The sequence below is a fragment of the Mesoplodon bidens genome (genome assembly GCF_964165515.1).
Source record: "Mesoplodon bidens genome assembly, chromosome: 1".
NCBI classification, from domain to species: Eukaryota; Metazoa; Chordata; class Mammalia; order Artiodactyla; family Ziphiidae; genus Mesoplodon; species Mesoplodon bidens.
In genome coordinates this window covers 203,484,862-203,502,657 of record NC_138176.1, presented here as the reverse complement: position 1 = coordinate 203,502,657, position 17,796 = coordinate 203,484,862, and the positions used below count along the sequence as shown (strand labels likewise).

The window sequence follows — 17,796 nt, the reverse complement described above, 5'->3', positions numbered from 1 at the left end:
TCTTGGCATTTGTCTGCATCTGTGAATATCTAACTTGTTGAACGATCACATACAAAGCGAGGTACATTGAAGTAGGTCATTCCATTCCCGTAAGATGATTTGTGTTCATTATAACAAGGGAATGGAACTGAGAATGGGATGTTCTACTATCTTTATATCTTACACTCTGACATGAGAAAAATTTGCATTCCTTCTCCTTTGCAATAGCAGCCTCTGTAAGAGACTGGTGTGGATTCACTTTCAATATGCCAAATGAGAAAGTTTAAGTTGTAATTGAAGGTCATCACTGCATCAGTTATCTTGACAGAAATAGTGGCTCAGTCAAGATGACAGCTCTTGACCTTGGGTGCACCTCTTTTTTGTTTGCTTCTCATAAATCAGGGTGACAAGTGGTCAAAAATCTCTGCTCACATCTTTGAAAGGGTTTAACAATGAAGGAGAGAAACTCTGCAATCAGAAAATTAGGGAACGAGTACAGGAAATAGATGTTGGATACTGAAGATTATTTTGAGTAAAAACAAAAGGTCTTAAAAGAAAAAATATTTCTAATGTATATCTGTCTCAGGATTTTGAACTTTTATTTACTCCCATATAAAAAAATACATATGAAAAGAATGAGAAGATGAGCCACAGACTGGGAGGAAATATTTACAAAAGACATATCTGATAGGGGACTGTTATCTATTATAAAATGTTAAAAGAACTCTTAGAGCTCAGCAAGAAAATGAACAACCCAATCTAAAAAATGAGCAAAAGATCTGAATCGATACCTCACCAAAGGTGATATACAGATGGCAAAAAGGCATATGAAAAGATGCTCAATTTCATTCATCACTAGGGAATTGCAAATTAAAATAATGAGATACCGCTACATACCTATAAGCATGGCAAAAATCAAAAACATCAACAACACCAGATGCTGACAAGGATGTAAAATAATGGGAACACTCATTCATTGCTGGTGGGAACGCAAAATGGTACAGCCACTTTGGAAGACAGTTTGGCAGTTTCTTACAAAACTAAATATACTCTTACCATATGATCCAGCAATCACATTCCTTGGTATTTACCCAAATGAGTTAAAAACTTATGTCCACATAGAAAACTTGCACAAGAATGTTTATAGCAGCTTTATTCATAACTGCCAAAACTTGGAAGCAACCAAGACGATCTTCAATAGGTGACTGAATAAACAAACCGTGGTATATCCAGACAATGAAGTATTACTCAACAGTAAAAAGAAATGAGTTATCAACTCATGAAAATGGAACCTTAAATGCATATTGCCAAGTGAAAGAAGCCAATCTGAAAAGGCTACATACAGTATGGTTCCAGCTATATGACATTCAGGAAAAGACAAACTGTGGAGACGTTAAAATAAAAATGAGTGGTTGCCGGGCTTCCCTGGTGGCGCAGTGGTTGAGAATCTGCCTGCTAATGCAGGGGACACGGGTTCGAGCCCTGGTCTGGGAGGATTCCACATGCCACGGAGCCACTAGGCCTGTGAGCCACAAGTACTGAGCCTGTGCGTCTGGAGCCTGTGCTCCCCAACAAGAGAGGTCGTGATAGTGAGAGGCCCATGCACGGCGATGAAGAGTAGCCCCCGCTTGCCACAACTAGAGAAAGCCCTCGCACAGAAACGAAGACCCAACACAGCAAAAATAAATTAATTAATTAAAAAAAAAATCAGTGGTTGCCAGGGATTTGGGGCAGGGATTAGCAAGTGAAACACAGGTGATCTTCAGGGCAGTGAAAATACTTTGTATGATACTATATATAATTAATGGTAGACACTTCTCACTATACGTTTGTCCAAACCTATAAAATGTACCACACAAACAGTGAATCCTAATACAAACTATGGATTTGGGGTGAAAATTATGTGTCAGTGTAGGTTCACTGATTCCAACAAATGTACTACTCTGGGGGCGGATATTGATGGCGGAGGAGTTTGCATGTGTTTGTGGGGGAGGGGATGTGCAGGAACTCCGTCCTTACCATTCAGGTTGGCTGTGAACCTGAAATTGCTCTAAAAATTAATCTATTAATTAAATATACATATATTAATTATGTAATGAATATATAGATTATATACATAAAAATTCAGAGACCACCAGGACGATTAAAGCTGAAAATTCCCCTAAAGCGGTCGCATTCAGGAGTCTGGAAATTATATATATATATATATATATATATATATATTTTTTTTTTTTTTTTTTTTTTTTTTTTTTTTGCGGTACGCGGGCCGCTCACTGTCGTGGCCTCTCCCGTTGCGGAGCACAGGCTCAGCGGCCATGGCTCACGGACCCAGCCGCTCCGCGGCATGTGGGATCTTCCTGGACCAGGGCACGAACCCGTGTCCCCTGCATCGGCAGGCGGACTCTCAACCACTGCGCCACCAGGGAAACCCTGGAAATTATATTTTAAGCAAAGGCTTTTACTTGTTAAATTTTGTGACTACTTTTTTTTTTTTCTTTTGCGGTACGAGGGCCTCTCACTGCTGGGGCCTCTCCCGTTGCGGAGCACAGGCTCCGGACGCGCAGGCTCAGCGGCCATGGCTCACGGGCCCAGCCGCTCCACGGCATGTGGAATCTTCCCGGACCGGGGCACGAACCCACGTCCCCTGCATCGGCAGGCGGACTCCCAACCACTGCGCCACCAGCGAAGCCCTTGTGACTACTTGTTACATTAAAAGAATATTTTGGCAACAGTTGGCGGGGGGGATGAATTGAGAAAAAGCCTGGGGCAGGACCTGCTGAGAGGAAGGGAGAAGTATAGGAAGACTTCAGTTCCGGGGCCCAGGTGGTTCAGTGGATGGTGGCATCATTTACTAAGTTTAGTAAAGAGGAGGGAGAGTTGTGTGGGGAGTGAGATAATAAGTTTAAGAGGATCATGCTTTCAGATTTAATCACCTTATATAACATTTTTCAGTTCATGAATTCTCTAAGTTGGTGAATAAATTATGTCTCAGTGAGATCATTACATTAAAAGAAAATATCGGGCTTCCCTGGTGGCGCAGTGGTTGAGAGTCCGCCTGCCGATGCTGGGGACACGGGTTCGTGCCCCAGTCCATGATAGGCCCGCGTACCGCAAAAAAAAAAAAAAAAAGAAAGAAAATATCCTCAGTGACAAGTCGAAACACTTTAAAAATGTGGTATTATCTTCCTGTGGAAGGAAAGCAAGAAGAAACCAGGGCAGAATGAATCCCACAGCTGTGCCCCAGGTGCTGGCAGGCCAGGTAGTAAGTGCCTGGTAGGAAATTCAATGTTGGGCTATGAGTCAGCCAGAGATGCCTGACAGGCTGAGAAAATCAGGAAAAGCAGACTTTCAAAAACTTGGAATTGTGACCATAGTTTAAGCAAAACTCTTTCATTTTTCCTTTCATTTAATCATGATTCTGGTAAAGTCATCATATTTTTCATAGGCAATAATTCTTTTGTGTGGGCTGCGTTGCTGAAGGGCCAAATCAGGTTAGAGTTTATGAAATTCCCCAATCTCTTCAACCATGGAAAACAGCTTCCTACGATCAGAGTGAAAGAACTCTAGAGCTAGTCCCCATCTTCCTCATCTAAATACAGCGAAAGGCTTCTTTTAAGGTTCATTTTCTTTTACACCTCGGACTATTTGATTGATACAATCTGAAGATTCATTGGAAACATATACAGAGTAAAACATCTATTGATTATCATTTTGGGAATCGCTTCAGTTCTTTTCTAAAACCCAATAAAGTACTAGCCTAAATATGGATAACACAAAAGCCATATAAGATCACACATTTCAAGCCTATAAACTTGCTGCCTTAATATTTTTTTTATCCTTTTTGGATTGTGGGCCTTTTTAAAATCATGCTAATGTCATGAAAAATTCCATTCATAATTTTCCCTTAATAAATTGGAAGGAGATACGACCAGAGGGCTAGTAGACTTTTGAAAGAAAAAATTCTTCCTGATATTATGTAAGAAACCCTTTCAGTCACAGGATGTGGCTAAGAAGAGGGAACCTACCAGGCCTCACTGGGAGCAACCTGGAAAGCTTTATCCCACCAACCCCCAACCCCAAAATTCAAAAACACCTGTTAGAGTCATAGAAGATACACATCGGGTATTTACAAATTTTAAGATCATTCTAGAGCAGGGTTCTCAGCCTTGGCACTGTTGACCTTTGGGGCAAGATCATTCTTTGTTCTGAGGGCTGTCCTGTGCATAGTAAGATGTTTAGCAGCATCCCTGGCCTCCACCCAGTAGCACAACCCCAGCTGTAACAGTCAAAGATGTCTCCACAACATTGCCAAGTGTCCCCTGGAGGCCAAAATCATCTGTTTGAGAATCACTGTTCTAGAGTCTTGCTACTCAAAGTGTGGTCTGAAACTCAGCAGCATCACCTGGAAGCTTTTAAGAAATGAGGATTACAAGCTGCCTATTCAGTATGATCTCAGTCATACTGAATTAGAATTTGCATTTTAACAAGATTCCCATTCCCATGTGACTCATATGAACATTCAAGTTTGAAAAGCACTGTCAGATTATATGGATCATATTTATCCAGCAGCAGGAAGGAAGTGAGGAAGAAAGAAGTGTGGGGAGGGGGAGGGAGGCGGGAGGGATGTAGAAAGAGAGAGAAAAGGAGTAAAAAAAGAAAAGAGATAAAAGCTAAGAAACTTAGTTAAAACTGAAAACACACAGAACTTTAAAATCAAACAGAAGTAGGTGGAGCATAGAGGAATTTTTGGGCAGTAAAAATACTCCATATGATACCATAATGGTGGTTACATGCCATTATACATTTGTCCAAATCCATAGACTGTACAACACCAAGAGTGAACCCTAAGGTAAACTATGGACTTTGGGTGACTATGATGTGTTAATGAGCCTTTTGAAAAATAATAAATATAAATCAAGCATAAATAATTTTTCTTTTTGTGAAATTTTTGGCAAAGTTGCCAATGAGAAAGAAAAGGAGAAACTTTTCAAATTGGAATTGTAAACGAGAAAAAATTTAAAAACAAGGAATTTAGAACTATATTCAGTTAACCACAGTTTTAAATTTACTGAGGCCTAGATTAGAACAGTGACTATGAAGATGAAAGTGGGTGAATGCCAGAGTATTTATGAAGAAACAAACTGTAAGAACTCACAACCGGCTGGGTGTGAAAGAGGTAACATAGACTTTTATTACCCTGCTTCTCACGTGGTCACTTTCCAAGCTGGGCTGCATGATCCAGAGGAAAACCTTGGGAAATGGCAGGGGTCGTACTGTGAGCACTACCAAATTACTTGCTGAGGCCTCAGGTGACACTGGTTTTGCCTCCTTTTAACCCTCCAATTTTACTGATAAAATCAGAGTTTTGCACGTATAATCAGTATCTTCCCCCACTCTTCAATGCTCTACTTTGAACCCTTGCAGAAGGAAAACTTCCCAAACTATTTTCCCCCAAAATGACAACTCTGTATCAAGGGGATGACTGTTTTCATGAATGCCCCCCAGTCCTTGTACTCCTCATTCTTTTCTTTTCTTTTCTTTTTTTTTTTTTTTTTGTGGTACGCGGGCCTCTCACTGCTGGGGCCTCTCCCGTTGCGGAGCACAGGCTCCGGATGTGCAGGCTCAGCGGCCATGGCTCACGGGCCCAGCCGCTCCGCGGCATGTGGAATCCTCCCAGAATGGGGCACGAACCCGTGTCCCCTGTATCGGCAGGCAGACTCCCAACCACTGCGCCACCAGGGAAGCCCCCTCATTCTTTTTGATAGTTCAGATCAGAGGTAAGCAAATCTTTTCTGTAAAGGGTCAGATAGTAAATATTGTAGGCTTTGTGGTCTATTCAGTTTCTGTTGCAACTGTGACCTTGAAGAATAACAGCAGCCACAGACAGCATGTAAACAAATGATAGCGGCTGTGTTCCAATAAAACTTTATTTATAAGAACAGGTGGTGGGCTCTATTTGGCCTTCGAACCATACTTTTCAACCTTGGGCCTAAGATTGTTCTTTTCAGCCTGAACTCATCTCCCTAATAAAAATTTAAATAACTCGCACGTATTGAGTACAAACTGTCAGGTACTATTCTAAGTGATTTTCATATATATATATATATATATATATATATATATTTTTTTTTTTTTTTTTTTTTTTTTTTTGCGGTACGCGGGCCTCTCACTGTTGTGGTCTCTCCCGTTGCAGAGCACAGGCTCCAGACGCACAGGCTCAGCGGCCATGGCTCACGGGCCCACCCACTCCGTGGCATGTGGGATCTTCCCGGACCAGGGCACAAACCCGTGTCCCCTGCATCAGCAGGCGGACTCTCAACCACTGCACCACCAGGGAAGCCCTACATGTATTTTTATATTTTATTCTCATCAACACTCTAGGATAATTTATCACTCAGGGCTCAGGATAGGAAAAATGAATTATTTTAGGTATTTCTAGTATAAAGGAATTTAAGATAGGGAAGTACATGCTTATAGATTCATTGGAAGAGTTGGAACAGCAGAAATAGGGGGCTTGCTCTGGAGTTTTGGTGTTAAGGTCATACCCTCATAGCTGTGATCCATTGGGCAGGAAGCTGCTGCTGCTACCACTGCTGTTGCTGCCACAGCTGCCTCATATTCGAGAAGATGTGTCCAGAGGGCAACATAGATCCAACCCATGCAAATCTTGTGTCTGTCAGAACCTGCTTCTCAGCTCTCCCTGCTGCAGGAAGCTTGTTTCTGTCTCCCTTTCAAATCTCATGTGTGTGCAGAACTTACTGCATATCTACAACCCTAGCTGCAAGAGAGTCTGGAAAATGTACTTTCAGCTTTCCAACTTCTCCACACATATAGGCTGGTGAAATGGCGGTTGAGAGGGCCAAAGTAGCCAGCACAGACAGGTACTACTACTATTCCTATTTAAAGCCAAGTTGGAAAGAACTTCCTACCATTTCTCCTTGATTTCCTTTATTCTAAATAGACAAATTAATATTATGGGGAGTTGCTTATCTGGACACTTCCTTTCTGATACACATAGTTTTAATGACTTCTTATTTTTGAAATATGTATAAATAGAACATTTTAAAGAACAAAACAGTGGTGATGAGTCTCTTCAAGAAATACTATTCCTTGGATAAAGATGTAGTACATATATACAATGGAATATTACTCAGCCATAAAAAGGAACGAAATTGGATCATTTGTAGAAACTTGGATGGCCCTAGAGACTGTCATACAGAGTGAAGTCAGAAAGAGAAAAACAAATACTGTATATTAACGCATATATGTGGAATCTAGAAAAATGGTATAGATGGTCTTATTTGCAAAGCAGAAATAGAGACACAGACACGGAGAACAAACATATGGATGCCGAGGGGGAAGGGGGGGTGGGATGAATTGGGAGATTGGGATTGACATATATACACTATTGATACTATGTATAAAATAGATAACTAATGAGAACATACTGTATAGCTCAGAGAACTCTACTCAGTGCTCTGTGGTGACCTAAATGGGAAGGAAATCCAAAAAAGATGGGATATATGTATATGTATAGCTGACTCACTTTGCTGTACAGCAGAAACTAACACAACATTGTAAAGCAACTATACTCCAATAAAAATTTAGAAAAAAAAAAAGAAATACTATTCCTCATTTCGTATGTTCACATCCTAATTATGCTGAATTTTTAAGCTGAAGATCAAACCTGGCCTTTTTTTTTTCGGCCGCACCACATGGCTTGCAGGATCCTAGTTCCCTGACCAGGGATCGAACCCGTGCCCCCTGCCCCAGAAGCGCAGAGTCCTAACCAATGGACCACCAGGGAATTTTCCAAACCTGGCCATTTTTGTAATCAGATTTGAAATCTGACAGTTATAGAGTCTTGATGGCTCATCATCTCTGCCAGGGAATGGTCTGAGCAAATTTGATTTTCAGAAAAATCACACTGGAAAACAATAGGGGGGAATGAATGGAAGGGATGAGTCTGGAGGCAGGAAGATTAGGCTGGAGGCTACTGGGATACCACAGGGGAGATGTGCTGGTGCCCTAGACCAAGCAGGGTTGATGAGAAGGAAAGAGAGCTCCACAGCTCACGCTGTACAGCAGGGCTAGCCAGTGACATTGGTGCCTGGGGTAGTATGACAAAGCAGCACCCCTTCAAACTAATACTTTTTAAATGGACACATCTATTTAGTGGACATGGAAAGAAACAAAGTATCCATTATTAAAAATTGCATGTCCATTTCTTTACCTTTATTATGTGTATCAAAGATAACACTTCAGGGACTTCCCTGGTGGTGCAGTGGTTAAGAATCTGCCTGCCAACACAGGGGACATGGGTTCAAGCCCTGGTCCGGGAAGATCCCACATGCCGTGGAGCAACTAAGCCTGTGCACCACAACTACTGAGCCTGCGTGCTGCAACTACTAAAGCCCACATGCCTAGAGCCCGTGCCTAGAGCCCGTGCTCCGCAAGAAGAGAGGCCACCACAATGAGAAGCCCGCGCACCGCAGTGAAGAGTAGTCCCTGCTCGCCACAACTAGAGAAAGCCCTCACGCAGCAACGAAGTCCCAATGCAGCCAAAAATAAATAAATAAATAAATTTATTTAAAAAAAAAGATAATATTTCAGATCCTCTGGAATCAGAATCTCTCACATGGTGACTCACTTTGTTACCCAGCCGTAAGTGATGGAGAAATTGTGCAATATTTGGTTTTTATTCTTTTTTTTTCCTATTCCTAAGTTTTGGTTTAAAAAATAATTGTACTCATGCATAAAATTTGTGTCCTGCTTTTTTTCACTTATTATATGTAATAACAATTTTGGTATTGTTGTGATGAGTTTTTATTTTTAACACTGTATAATGGTGTGTCCAGAGGATAGCTCCAGCCGCTAGGATACTGGGATGTTAACCTTTTGTGTCAACTAGACTGGGCCAAGGGGTGCCCAGATTAAACATTATTTCTGGGTATGTCTGTGAGGGACAGATGAGATTAGCATTTGAATCAGTGGACTCAGTAAAACAGCTCACCACAATGTGGATAGGCATCATCCAATCCACTGAAAGTCTAAATAGAACAAAGAAATGGAGGAAGGAGAAATTCATGCCTTTTGCTTCCTACCTGACTGCTTGAGCTGGGACATCTGTCTTCTCCTGCCCTTGGACAGGGATTTACACCATGCACTCTGGCCTTCAGGCCTTCGGGGATTCAGATTGGACTTCACCACTGGCTTTCCTGGGTCTCCAGCTTTCAGATAGTAGATCTTAGGACTTCTCAGCTTCCATAATCATGTGAGCCAATTCCTCATAATAAACCCTATATACAGATATATATACATATACACACTCAATTAATTGTTTTGCTGGAGAGCTCTGACTAATCTAGACAGTTCCTGCCACATAGTGGGCATTCAATACATTAATAAATGAATGGCAAATATTAAGAATTACACTTCTAAAATATTTACAATTTTTATAGGTGAGAAATGGAAACTTCTTTGATGTTTGAAATTTGCATTACTTTACTATGGAGGATGAATATTTTTATGTGTTTATTGATCAACTGTATTTTCTCTTTTGTGATTTTTTTCATATTTTTTGTGCATTTATCCTTTGGACCCTTGATTTTAAGGAACTCATCACAACTTTAATTTATTAATAAAATTTTTGTGACTTTTGTTCCTAAAATAGATGTCATCAAATTAAGGAAACAACTGGCAAAATAAAAGCAAATCTTTGTAATCACAGAAAGAAAAGTACAAGCAGGAATAAATGTTAGTTCAAATATTTGATGACGCCATCTAGTGGAAAAGTGATTTTAATTTCTCTCTCTGAATCAGAGCTTCCCAAATTCCAACGCCCCAAATTTGGTATTCATGGGACTTTATTAAAATATATATTCTAGCCTCCCCCTACCTGGAGATTTCTAACTCACTTAATGTGTATAATAACCCAAGAGTTGTGTTTCAATATTATCCATATTGGAAACTCTAAAAATTCCATGTCACTTAAAATTAAGATTTCCAGTGGTACATTGTGCTTTCCTTTTTCATCGGAGTTTTCTACAGCTTCACCACAATAAGGAATTTTGCTGCTCTGATAACATTCTTTAAATGTGTACTCTGTGCCAGCCCCTAGGCTAACCACTTCACTTGTATTATTTGATTTAATCCCTTCAACAACTCTAACAAGGTAGGTACTATTATTATACCATTTTACCATTGGGAAGATTGAGGCAGAGAGTTTCCCAAGGTCACAGAGCTAATATGGTGTGAGCCCAGAGCTCTGCGATGGGAAAGATCACAGCCATGCCAACAGTCAAAAAAGGCCTACCTTACAATTCTGCCCTGTCACCTACATTCAGCTTAGTATACCACATGCAGAAATGAGTTAGATTTCTTAATTAGCGAGGGCTGTGTAGGGACATTTTGCAACTTCACGCTTATATGGTTCGGACTAATACTTCACACACTCACATGTTCCTTAAAACTTGGATGTTGATTGGGGTGTTATAAATTTGAAGATATTTTCCATATTTTGCTGTTAGTCTCCATTTTTCCCCAATACTAATATAAATTAAACTGATCTGCTTCAAACCTTTTATGTGGATGCAAACTGAAACTAATTTATTTATAACTTGTTAGAAAACCCAGCTGATACTCATCTATCAGCCAGGTGAGGTGAGATGAAGCTAATGAAGCTTGTCTTAAGCATGGGTGTCTGGCCCTACCCCACAGGGGTCCAAGGTTCTGGCCTGCCCAGCCTGGCCTGGGCCCACTCAGTGCCAGCAGAAGTTCAGCTCTGTGTCCCCATACCTCGCTGAAACTTACCTTTCCTACAGTTCACTCCTTCCCTAGGTATCAACTAACTACACCTGAAAAATTAATTCCTACTACTGCCCTAGTAGGAAATAATGTGAAAGTAACGTAGGAACTTTACAATAGGCCCTCTTGAGGCTACATTCCTGACAACTGCCTATGCTGAAATCTTTTCAGCATTAGTAAACAAAAAGCATCAAATAATGTAGTGGATTTTTTTTAATAGAGTGAACAAACAAACTTTTACACTGTTGAGTGCAAGAGAAATTTGAATATATCATCTTGTATTTGTACCTCTATATTCCTCACTCCCATCCCTATCTCCAAGGAACACAAAGTGTGAAATGATAAAGACCAATGACGCGAGAAAAGGTTCAACATTTAGCAAAACAAAGGGAAAAGAATGATGACTAACAAAGAATCTCCTAGTATACTGAACTAGGAAGAATAGAGAAAATAAAAGTAGATAACATTAACTGAGCATTAATTTGTCTCAGGCACTTTTCTAAATGCTCTTTGTATGCATTAGCACATTTTAATCCCCAGGAGGGAATTTCATGAGGTAGGTGCAATTATTAATCTTATTACACAGATAAGGAAACTGAGTAGTTAGGTCATTTGCTGGAGTTATGGAACTAGTAAACTACGCACCCCAGAGCCCAAGCACTTATTTACTACACTATAAGAAAGAGATAAAACGTGCATCATTTTCTTGGAGAGTCAGAGGCAAACCGGGGGCGAAAAATCCTTGAATGGATCACTCATTTAACTAATAGACGCTGTTATTGAGAGTCCTTGCTGTTTCCAAGCTCATTTATAAAAGCAAATTAGGTGCGCTATTATTATTACGCCATTGAGTTCACGATGAGTCCCACAGGGTAAGAATCTGGACATCTCAGAGGTGAAGAGGACTAAATCATTCTTTTCAGGTCCTTAAATGTTTTTAAGTGAAAGGAGAAGAAAAAAAAGTCTAAACGATGCTACAGGAACTGTGGTATAGTAAAGATTTACATAAAACAAAGTAATGTTTTTAACATACCCAACAGGACAGTGTGTTGGAAACCTCATTTTGGTGATAACCACGTAGGTCCAAGTGTAACACTGTGTGACTCTGAAGTTGTCCACTGGCTTCCTGGCAACCCTGCGATAAGCTCTGGTGAAAACTCAAGACCCCCTGCGCCCCTCCCCACCTTAAGCATCGGTTTTGTTTGTAACTTGCAAATGCGCAGGAGAAGCTGCAAGCAGCCCGGGCTGCACGCCGCGCTCTCAACTACCGAGCGGTGTCGCGGCAAAAGCAGTCGGGTCCGGAGCGTCCTCGGAACCAAAGCGCTAGCCTCCACCTCTCGGGGGCAGCGTTTCCCGAGCACCGGGGGGGCGGGGCTTGGCTGCTGTGGCTGGACTCCCGGGCAGCGCCTGCAGCGGCGCGGGTGGTCACGGGCGTGCAGGGGCCCGGTTGCGGGCTGTCAGGCCATGCCGCGCGGAGTTTGCGGCCGGCTCGCCTCAGCGCTGCGGGGGATACGCGCACAGCCGCCCGCGGTCGCCCAGAGGTGTGTGCACGCGTCGGTGTCGCGGCCGTCCCCAGACCAGAGCGAGCGGACGCGGGAACCGCCCCGCGCCTTCGACCCAGCGCTGCTGGAGTTCCTGGTGTGCCCGCTCTCCAAGAAGCCGCTCCGGTGAGGTTCGCCTGCGGCGGGTTTTCCGTCGCGGCCTCCCGTCGCGGGGAGGGGGGCGGGTGCACCGCATGGCCGTGGACCGCCGCCGAGCAGCCCTGGCAGGTCACTCCGGGCATGTTCTTGGTTGCCATTCCTTGGCCCCGGGGCCCGCCGGCTCCCTGGGGCCTCCCAAACCGAACCGCCGACTCCCCGGCGCGGGCCAGAGCGCGTGTCGGTTCTCCCCTGGCCGCGCCTTAGAATCGCCCGGGCACCTTTTTAAAAATGCATTTTTCCAGGCACCCCAGGGCGGGTCGAATCGTTCGGAAGGCCCGCGGGCGGGGCTTGAGCAATGGCGCATTTTCTTACAAGGACCCAAAGGGTTTCTCACGGAGAGCCGGGTTTATGAGCTCGTAGGACTCAAGACTAGTCCACGACGTTACGATTTTTAAGCCAAGACGATGAAAAATGCAGTGGCCTCCAGAGTCTTGTGAAAACGCCGTGTACGGCCTTATTAAGCATGTAAGCGGGGGGTGCCGCCTTTTTTTGGCTTTCAGTTCTTGACTAGCTGGCTTTTGTAAAGGCCTTCTTAACCTTTAACGTAGAGTCGTTAGGGTGAACACTCTACCGTTCCAGGCTGCTGACTCGGAACCCTGACACCAGGAAACACCGAAATGGCATCAGCGGTAGTCTTGGGGTGGCAGATTGCTAGTAATCTTTATCTTCATCTTTTTCATTTCTTTCAGGGTTTTTCTCATAACGAACATATGACTCACTCAGTTTTCTTAAACCCTGAAATTACCATTTGATCTCCCTTTTAGCTAATTGTGTAAACAGCTCACTTGCAGATACGCTGCGTTCCGACGTTTCCTCATTTCTGCACTCTTCTCTCAAACTCTTGTGTTTCGATTTTTCAGTGGTTTCCTTTACATGGATCAATAACGCTGCTCTATTAAGCATGTATTCTAAAATGAAGAAGTTGACATTTCCTCTAGGGTCTGTTCCAGTAGTAAATGAAGGGGGGTTGTTTGGGGGTTGAAAAAAGTAATGAAGGAAGATTTGGATGAAAAGGGCAAATCTTTTCTGACTGGTATTTTAAAAAACTGAGGCATGGCTTGGGAATAAAGTGAAAAAGAAAATGAGAGAAACGGACTAAAATGGGAACAATTAAGAGACTCATTTTCTAAGAGAAGTGGTTCGATGATCTAGTACTGCTTTTAGAATGAAAAGCAGTCTAATTCTGCTTTTCTGGGATTAACTTTTATGTTAAGAACTGGCTACATGTTACTGTTTATTGAACATCAAGCTCTTCCAAGCGTTTTGTTCTCCACGATTCATTTTGTTTTTCTTTCTCCCCCTCAGATATGAAGCATCGACAAATGAATTGATTAACGAAGAGTTAGGAATAGCCTATCCGATTATTGATGGGATTCCTAATATGATTCCACAGGCAGCTAGGATGACACATCAAAATAAGAAGCAAGAAGAAATGGAGCAGCATTAGATCACACTTAAAAACGACCACACACACAACTAAACTTTCTAAATACCATCCACCTTTTAAAAAGTCAGAGTGGCGGGTAATAAGTGGAGAAGAATGTTTCTGTCTCTTCCTGTGTTGACTGTCCTTATTCCGTTGGTCTCGTTAGCAGGGCTGTTATACTCGGCCTCTGTGGAAGAAAACTTCCCACAGGGCTGCACTAGCACAACCAGCCTGTGCTTTTACAGTCTGCTCTTGCCGATTACCGTACCCGTTTATGTGTTCTTCCACCTTTGGACTTGGATGGGTATTAAACTCTTCAGGCATAATTAATACAACCAGAGCCAAGATGGTATATCCCTAATGATATGCTTGAGTGTCTGCCTCTGAAAGCTCAACTACATGGAAATACTGGACACCCACTTAATGTGCAAGAAGGATGCTTTGCCTAGCTTCTGTCAGAGGTTTAGGACTAGGGGAGGCTTAAGCTGCAGAGGCTTCTTTACTGTACTCTGGTTCTGCCCTTGTTGTTTGAAGGTTCTCATTTATACCTGAGGTATCAGGAGAAACATTTCAACAAAGTGTCTTGTTGGAAATTAACAGCCCCAGCCATCATCTCATGACTTTATTTCTTATCCCATTCATGATTAAAAGTTACTAATTTGAAATCTTCTATGCTTATTTTACATTCAGAGTCTGGTAAAGTCACATGTTAAGGATGACTGAAATAATTCCAGAGGCGCTCTGTTGGGAGTAGCTGTAGAGAAATGCATTTGAACTAATGTATAAAACTGTAATAAAATGGAAACTTCATGGATTTGCCAAAATTCTGAGTTTGTAAAATTACCTTCATTTCTTTGGCATCACATGCTTACATTAATAATAAGAAAATAAGATACTGACATTTTCCATAAAACGATTTGTAGTTTTGTGGGGTTTTTATCCCTTTTGGTCACTAGAGTGTGATTCTAAGGAAGAGAAAATGTAAAATATTCTAAATCTTTAACTTAGAATATTTAGAGAGACACATGATAGCCAAAAGAGAATAATTTCCCAGGAAAGTATGTGCCTCTGGAGGTAGAGGTGGGGTTGAAAGATTTGCAAATAGATGATTGTGTCCTGTTGAGTTGAGGGCTACGTTTTGAGGCACATTTCAGTATATTTTCCTGCCATAGGAGACCTATAGGTTGGATGTGTTTCCTGTTGCATTAATTCAATGTATATACTGTAGTACAAGTCATGTTTTAAAAACTATGGCAAGGACTTCCCTGGTGGCACAGTGGTTAAGAATCCGCCTGCCAATGCAGGGGACACGGGTTCGAGACCTGGTCCTGGAAGATCCCACATGCCGCAGGGCAACTAAGCCCGTGCGCCGCAACTACTGAAGCCCATCCACTCTAGGGCCTGCGTGCCACAACTACTGAGCCCACGTGCTGCAACTACTGAAGCCCGCATGCCTAGAGCACGTGCTCCGCAATGAGAGGCCTGCGCACTGCAACGAAGAGTAGCCCCCACTCGCTGCAACTAGAGAAGGCCAGTGCGCAGCAATAAAGACCCAATGCAGCAAAAAAAAAAACCCAACCCTCCTCTGTGGCAATATACAAATAACATGGAAGACAATAGAGGTACCCATCATTTCCTGAAATGGCATTATTTTTCTTTTTAATTTGCCCTAAATCTCATTATGGTCCGTGTAAATGAAAGAATTTTGCTGATAAGCACTGTATTCTGAAATCAACTGTGGCAGTGATTGCACGATTCTGTGACTATACTAAATCCATTGAGTTGTACAATGTACATGGCTGAATTATATGCTGTGTGACTTGTATATCAATAAAGCTGTTACCAAAAAACCCCCAGAAAAAGAGTATCTGTATGTTTGGTATAAGGCTCAGTGGTTCCAAGTCACTTGCTGGAGTCAAATGCTAGTCAGAGACACGGACAACAGTGGAATGTAGGTCTTCAGCCTGCTGAATTTTGTCTACCACGTTATGCCACTTCTATTGACCCCCTGAGATAGGACACACTCTCTTGGGAATTCTCCAACAGTTTCTCATGTTCCTTTCCTGAGTTCCTCAAAAGCACATCATCCTTGCTTTCTGTCCATTACGGGGGACTCCTGCACCAGCTTCCCGTTACAGAACGCCACATACATCATGACCTCACCACCTACCGTTGTCGCACTGTAAACCCACCGTGAGAAATACACGGCCTGATTCTTTCACTGACTGGGACTCCTCCCCGCTCTTCCTCCCCGATAATTAGCTGACTCCACAGTGGCAGGGACCTCCTGCCTCCCCAGAGCCTCTCAGCAAGACTATCTTCCCTACTGTCCTCACCGCATCCCTGTCGGGGACCATCTTTAGCCACCTTGTGAATAAACTCCTTCCCACCAGCTTTCTAAGTGGGGATTTTCCACCCTGAGGGAGCAAGAAAGGACTTGTCATGACCTACTTTCCCTCTTCATTTTCTTCCATTCCTGCAGCGTGGGCTTTTAAGGAAGGCTCTTTCAACTTCAGACTCTGCATCTGTGACGTGGAAGTTGTCACAGACCTGGTGGGAGTTTTAAGTGAGGCAGGAAATAAGAAACTACATGGTACAGCCAAGAGCCATAGTAGAGTCTCACTACTGTGTGTGGAAAGGGGACAGGAGTTTTGTGCCACTTTATGAAATGCTCCGTTTGGAAGTGACTGCTATCTTCTGCGTAAGCCACTAGGTGGCGCTTTCAGCTAACTCCTGGGACCACGGGCAGCTAAGCTCTTGGAAGGAAACTGAAAGACGACTGTAGTTGGGGAATTCTGAGCTAGGTAGCCATATTCCACAAACTTATTAATTCACTCTCATGGCATCTACTAGACAGCCCTGACAGCTGCAGTGAATCCTGAGAAACGACTGGGAATAACCCAGACAGAGGAAGAGGCGGAACTGAAGACAGGAGGTGAGGAAGCAGGAGGGATACGGGTGGGATGAGCAGAGGGTTCCAGGCAGAAGAAAATCCATGTGTGAAAACACAGGAAGGAGACTGCAGCCTGTTCAGGAAACTGAGCCAGTTACAAACGACAAGAATGTGGTGCACTGTGTATGCAGGGCCGTGGTGGGAGACCAGGAGGCACGTCGGGATGGATTTGGGAACTAGAATAACAGTGTTAGCGAGATGGGACGTTATTGTTTGATTTTAAAATTGTTTTGATATATGCAGCTGATAAACACTATGGCTCGGGCTTCCCTGGTGGCGCAGTGGTTGAGAGTCCGCCTGCCGATGCAGGGGACACGGGTTCGTGCCCCGGTCCGGGAAGATCCCACATGCCGCGGAGCGGCTGGGCCCGTGAGCCATGGCCGCTGAGGCTGCGCGTCCGGAGCCTGTGCTCCGCAGCGGGAGAGTCCACAACAGTGAGAGGTCCACGTACCACAAATAACAAAAAAAAACCCACTACGGATCTTCTTCCCAGAAAAAGGAAAAAAAAAAGCACATGCAAACTTGCAGAGGTTTCGTGCGTCATGGACCCCTGGGGTGACGCGTGCTCAAATCTGCACCAATACAGTAGCCACCAGTCACGTGTAGATACTGAGCACTTGAAATGTGGCTAGCCTGACTGAGGAATGGAATTTTAAATCTCATTTGAGCTAAATAGCCATACATTGGACGGCACAGTTCTACACTTTTTCTGCCACTACTACCAACCGAAGTTTTCTCTCTTCAAAATTCTTCAACAGCTAAATCTTATCTACAGCAGGGGTCCATCTTATTCAACGGCGCAGATCTAGATTTCTAGCCTCACGGAAAGTTCTACCGGACAGTCTAGATACAAGGAGGCCAGCTGACAGACAACTGCAGCGATGGGACAGATGGTGAGAGCCTGTAACTAAAGCACTGGCAGTGGGCTTAGA

At 43.1% G+C, this 17,796-nt stretch overlaps 2 protein-coding genes and 1 long non-coding RNA gene across 3 annotated transcripts; 2 read left to right on the top strand and 1 right to left on the bottom strand.

Annotated features, from left to right (window-relative positions):
- Nucleotides 1–4,304: 4,304 nt before the first annotated feature.
- On the bottom strand, nt 4,305–11,900 carry LOC308618160. The gene is made up of 3 exons (XR_014015972.1): nt 11,819–11,900; nt 9,084–9,278; nt 4,305–4,388 (listed from the first exon to the last, which is right to left on the bottom strand). It is a non-coding gene; the product is annotated as an uncharacterized lncRNA (long non-coding RNA).
- A 260-nt stretch (nt 11,901–12,160) lies between these two features.
- PYURF (PIGY upstream open reading frame) lies at nt 12,161–13,932 on the top strand (the record flags this gene model as incomplete). Its single annotated transcript, XM_081234914.1, has 2 exons — nt 12,161–12,452; nt 13,791–13,932. The coding sequence occupies exons 1-2, from the start codon at nt 12,250–12,252 to the stop codon at nt 13,930–13,932; spliced, it is 345 nt and encodes a 114-aa protein (XP_081091040.1). The 5' UTR covers nt 12,161–12,249.
- Nucleotides 13,933–14,025: 93 nt separating this feature from the next.
- Nucleotides 14,026–15,782, top strand: PIGY (phosphatidylinositol glycan anchor biosynthesis class Y; the record flags this gene model as incomplete). The annotated part of the gene is made up of 1 exon (XM_081234928.1): nt 14,026–15,782. One exon carries the CDS (start codon nt 14,026–14,028, stop codon nt 14,239–14,241), a length of 216 nt encoding a protein of 71 aa, XP_081091054.1. The 3' UTR covers nt 14,242–15,782.
- Nucleotides 15,783–17,796: the final 2,014 nt, after the last annotated feature.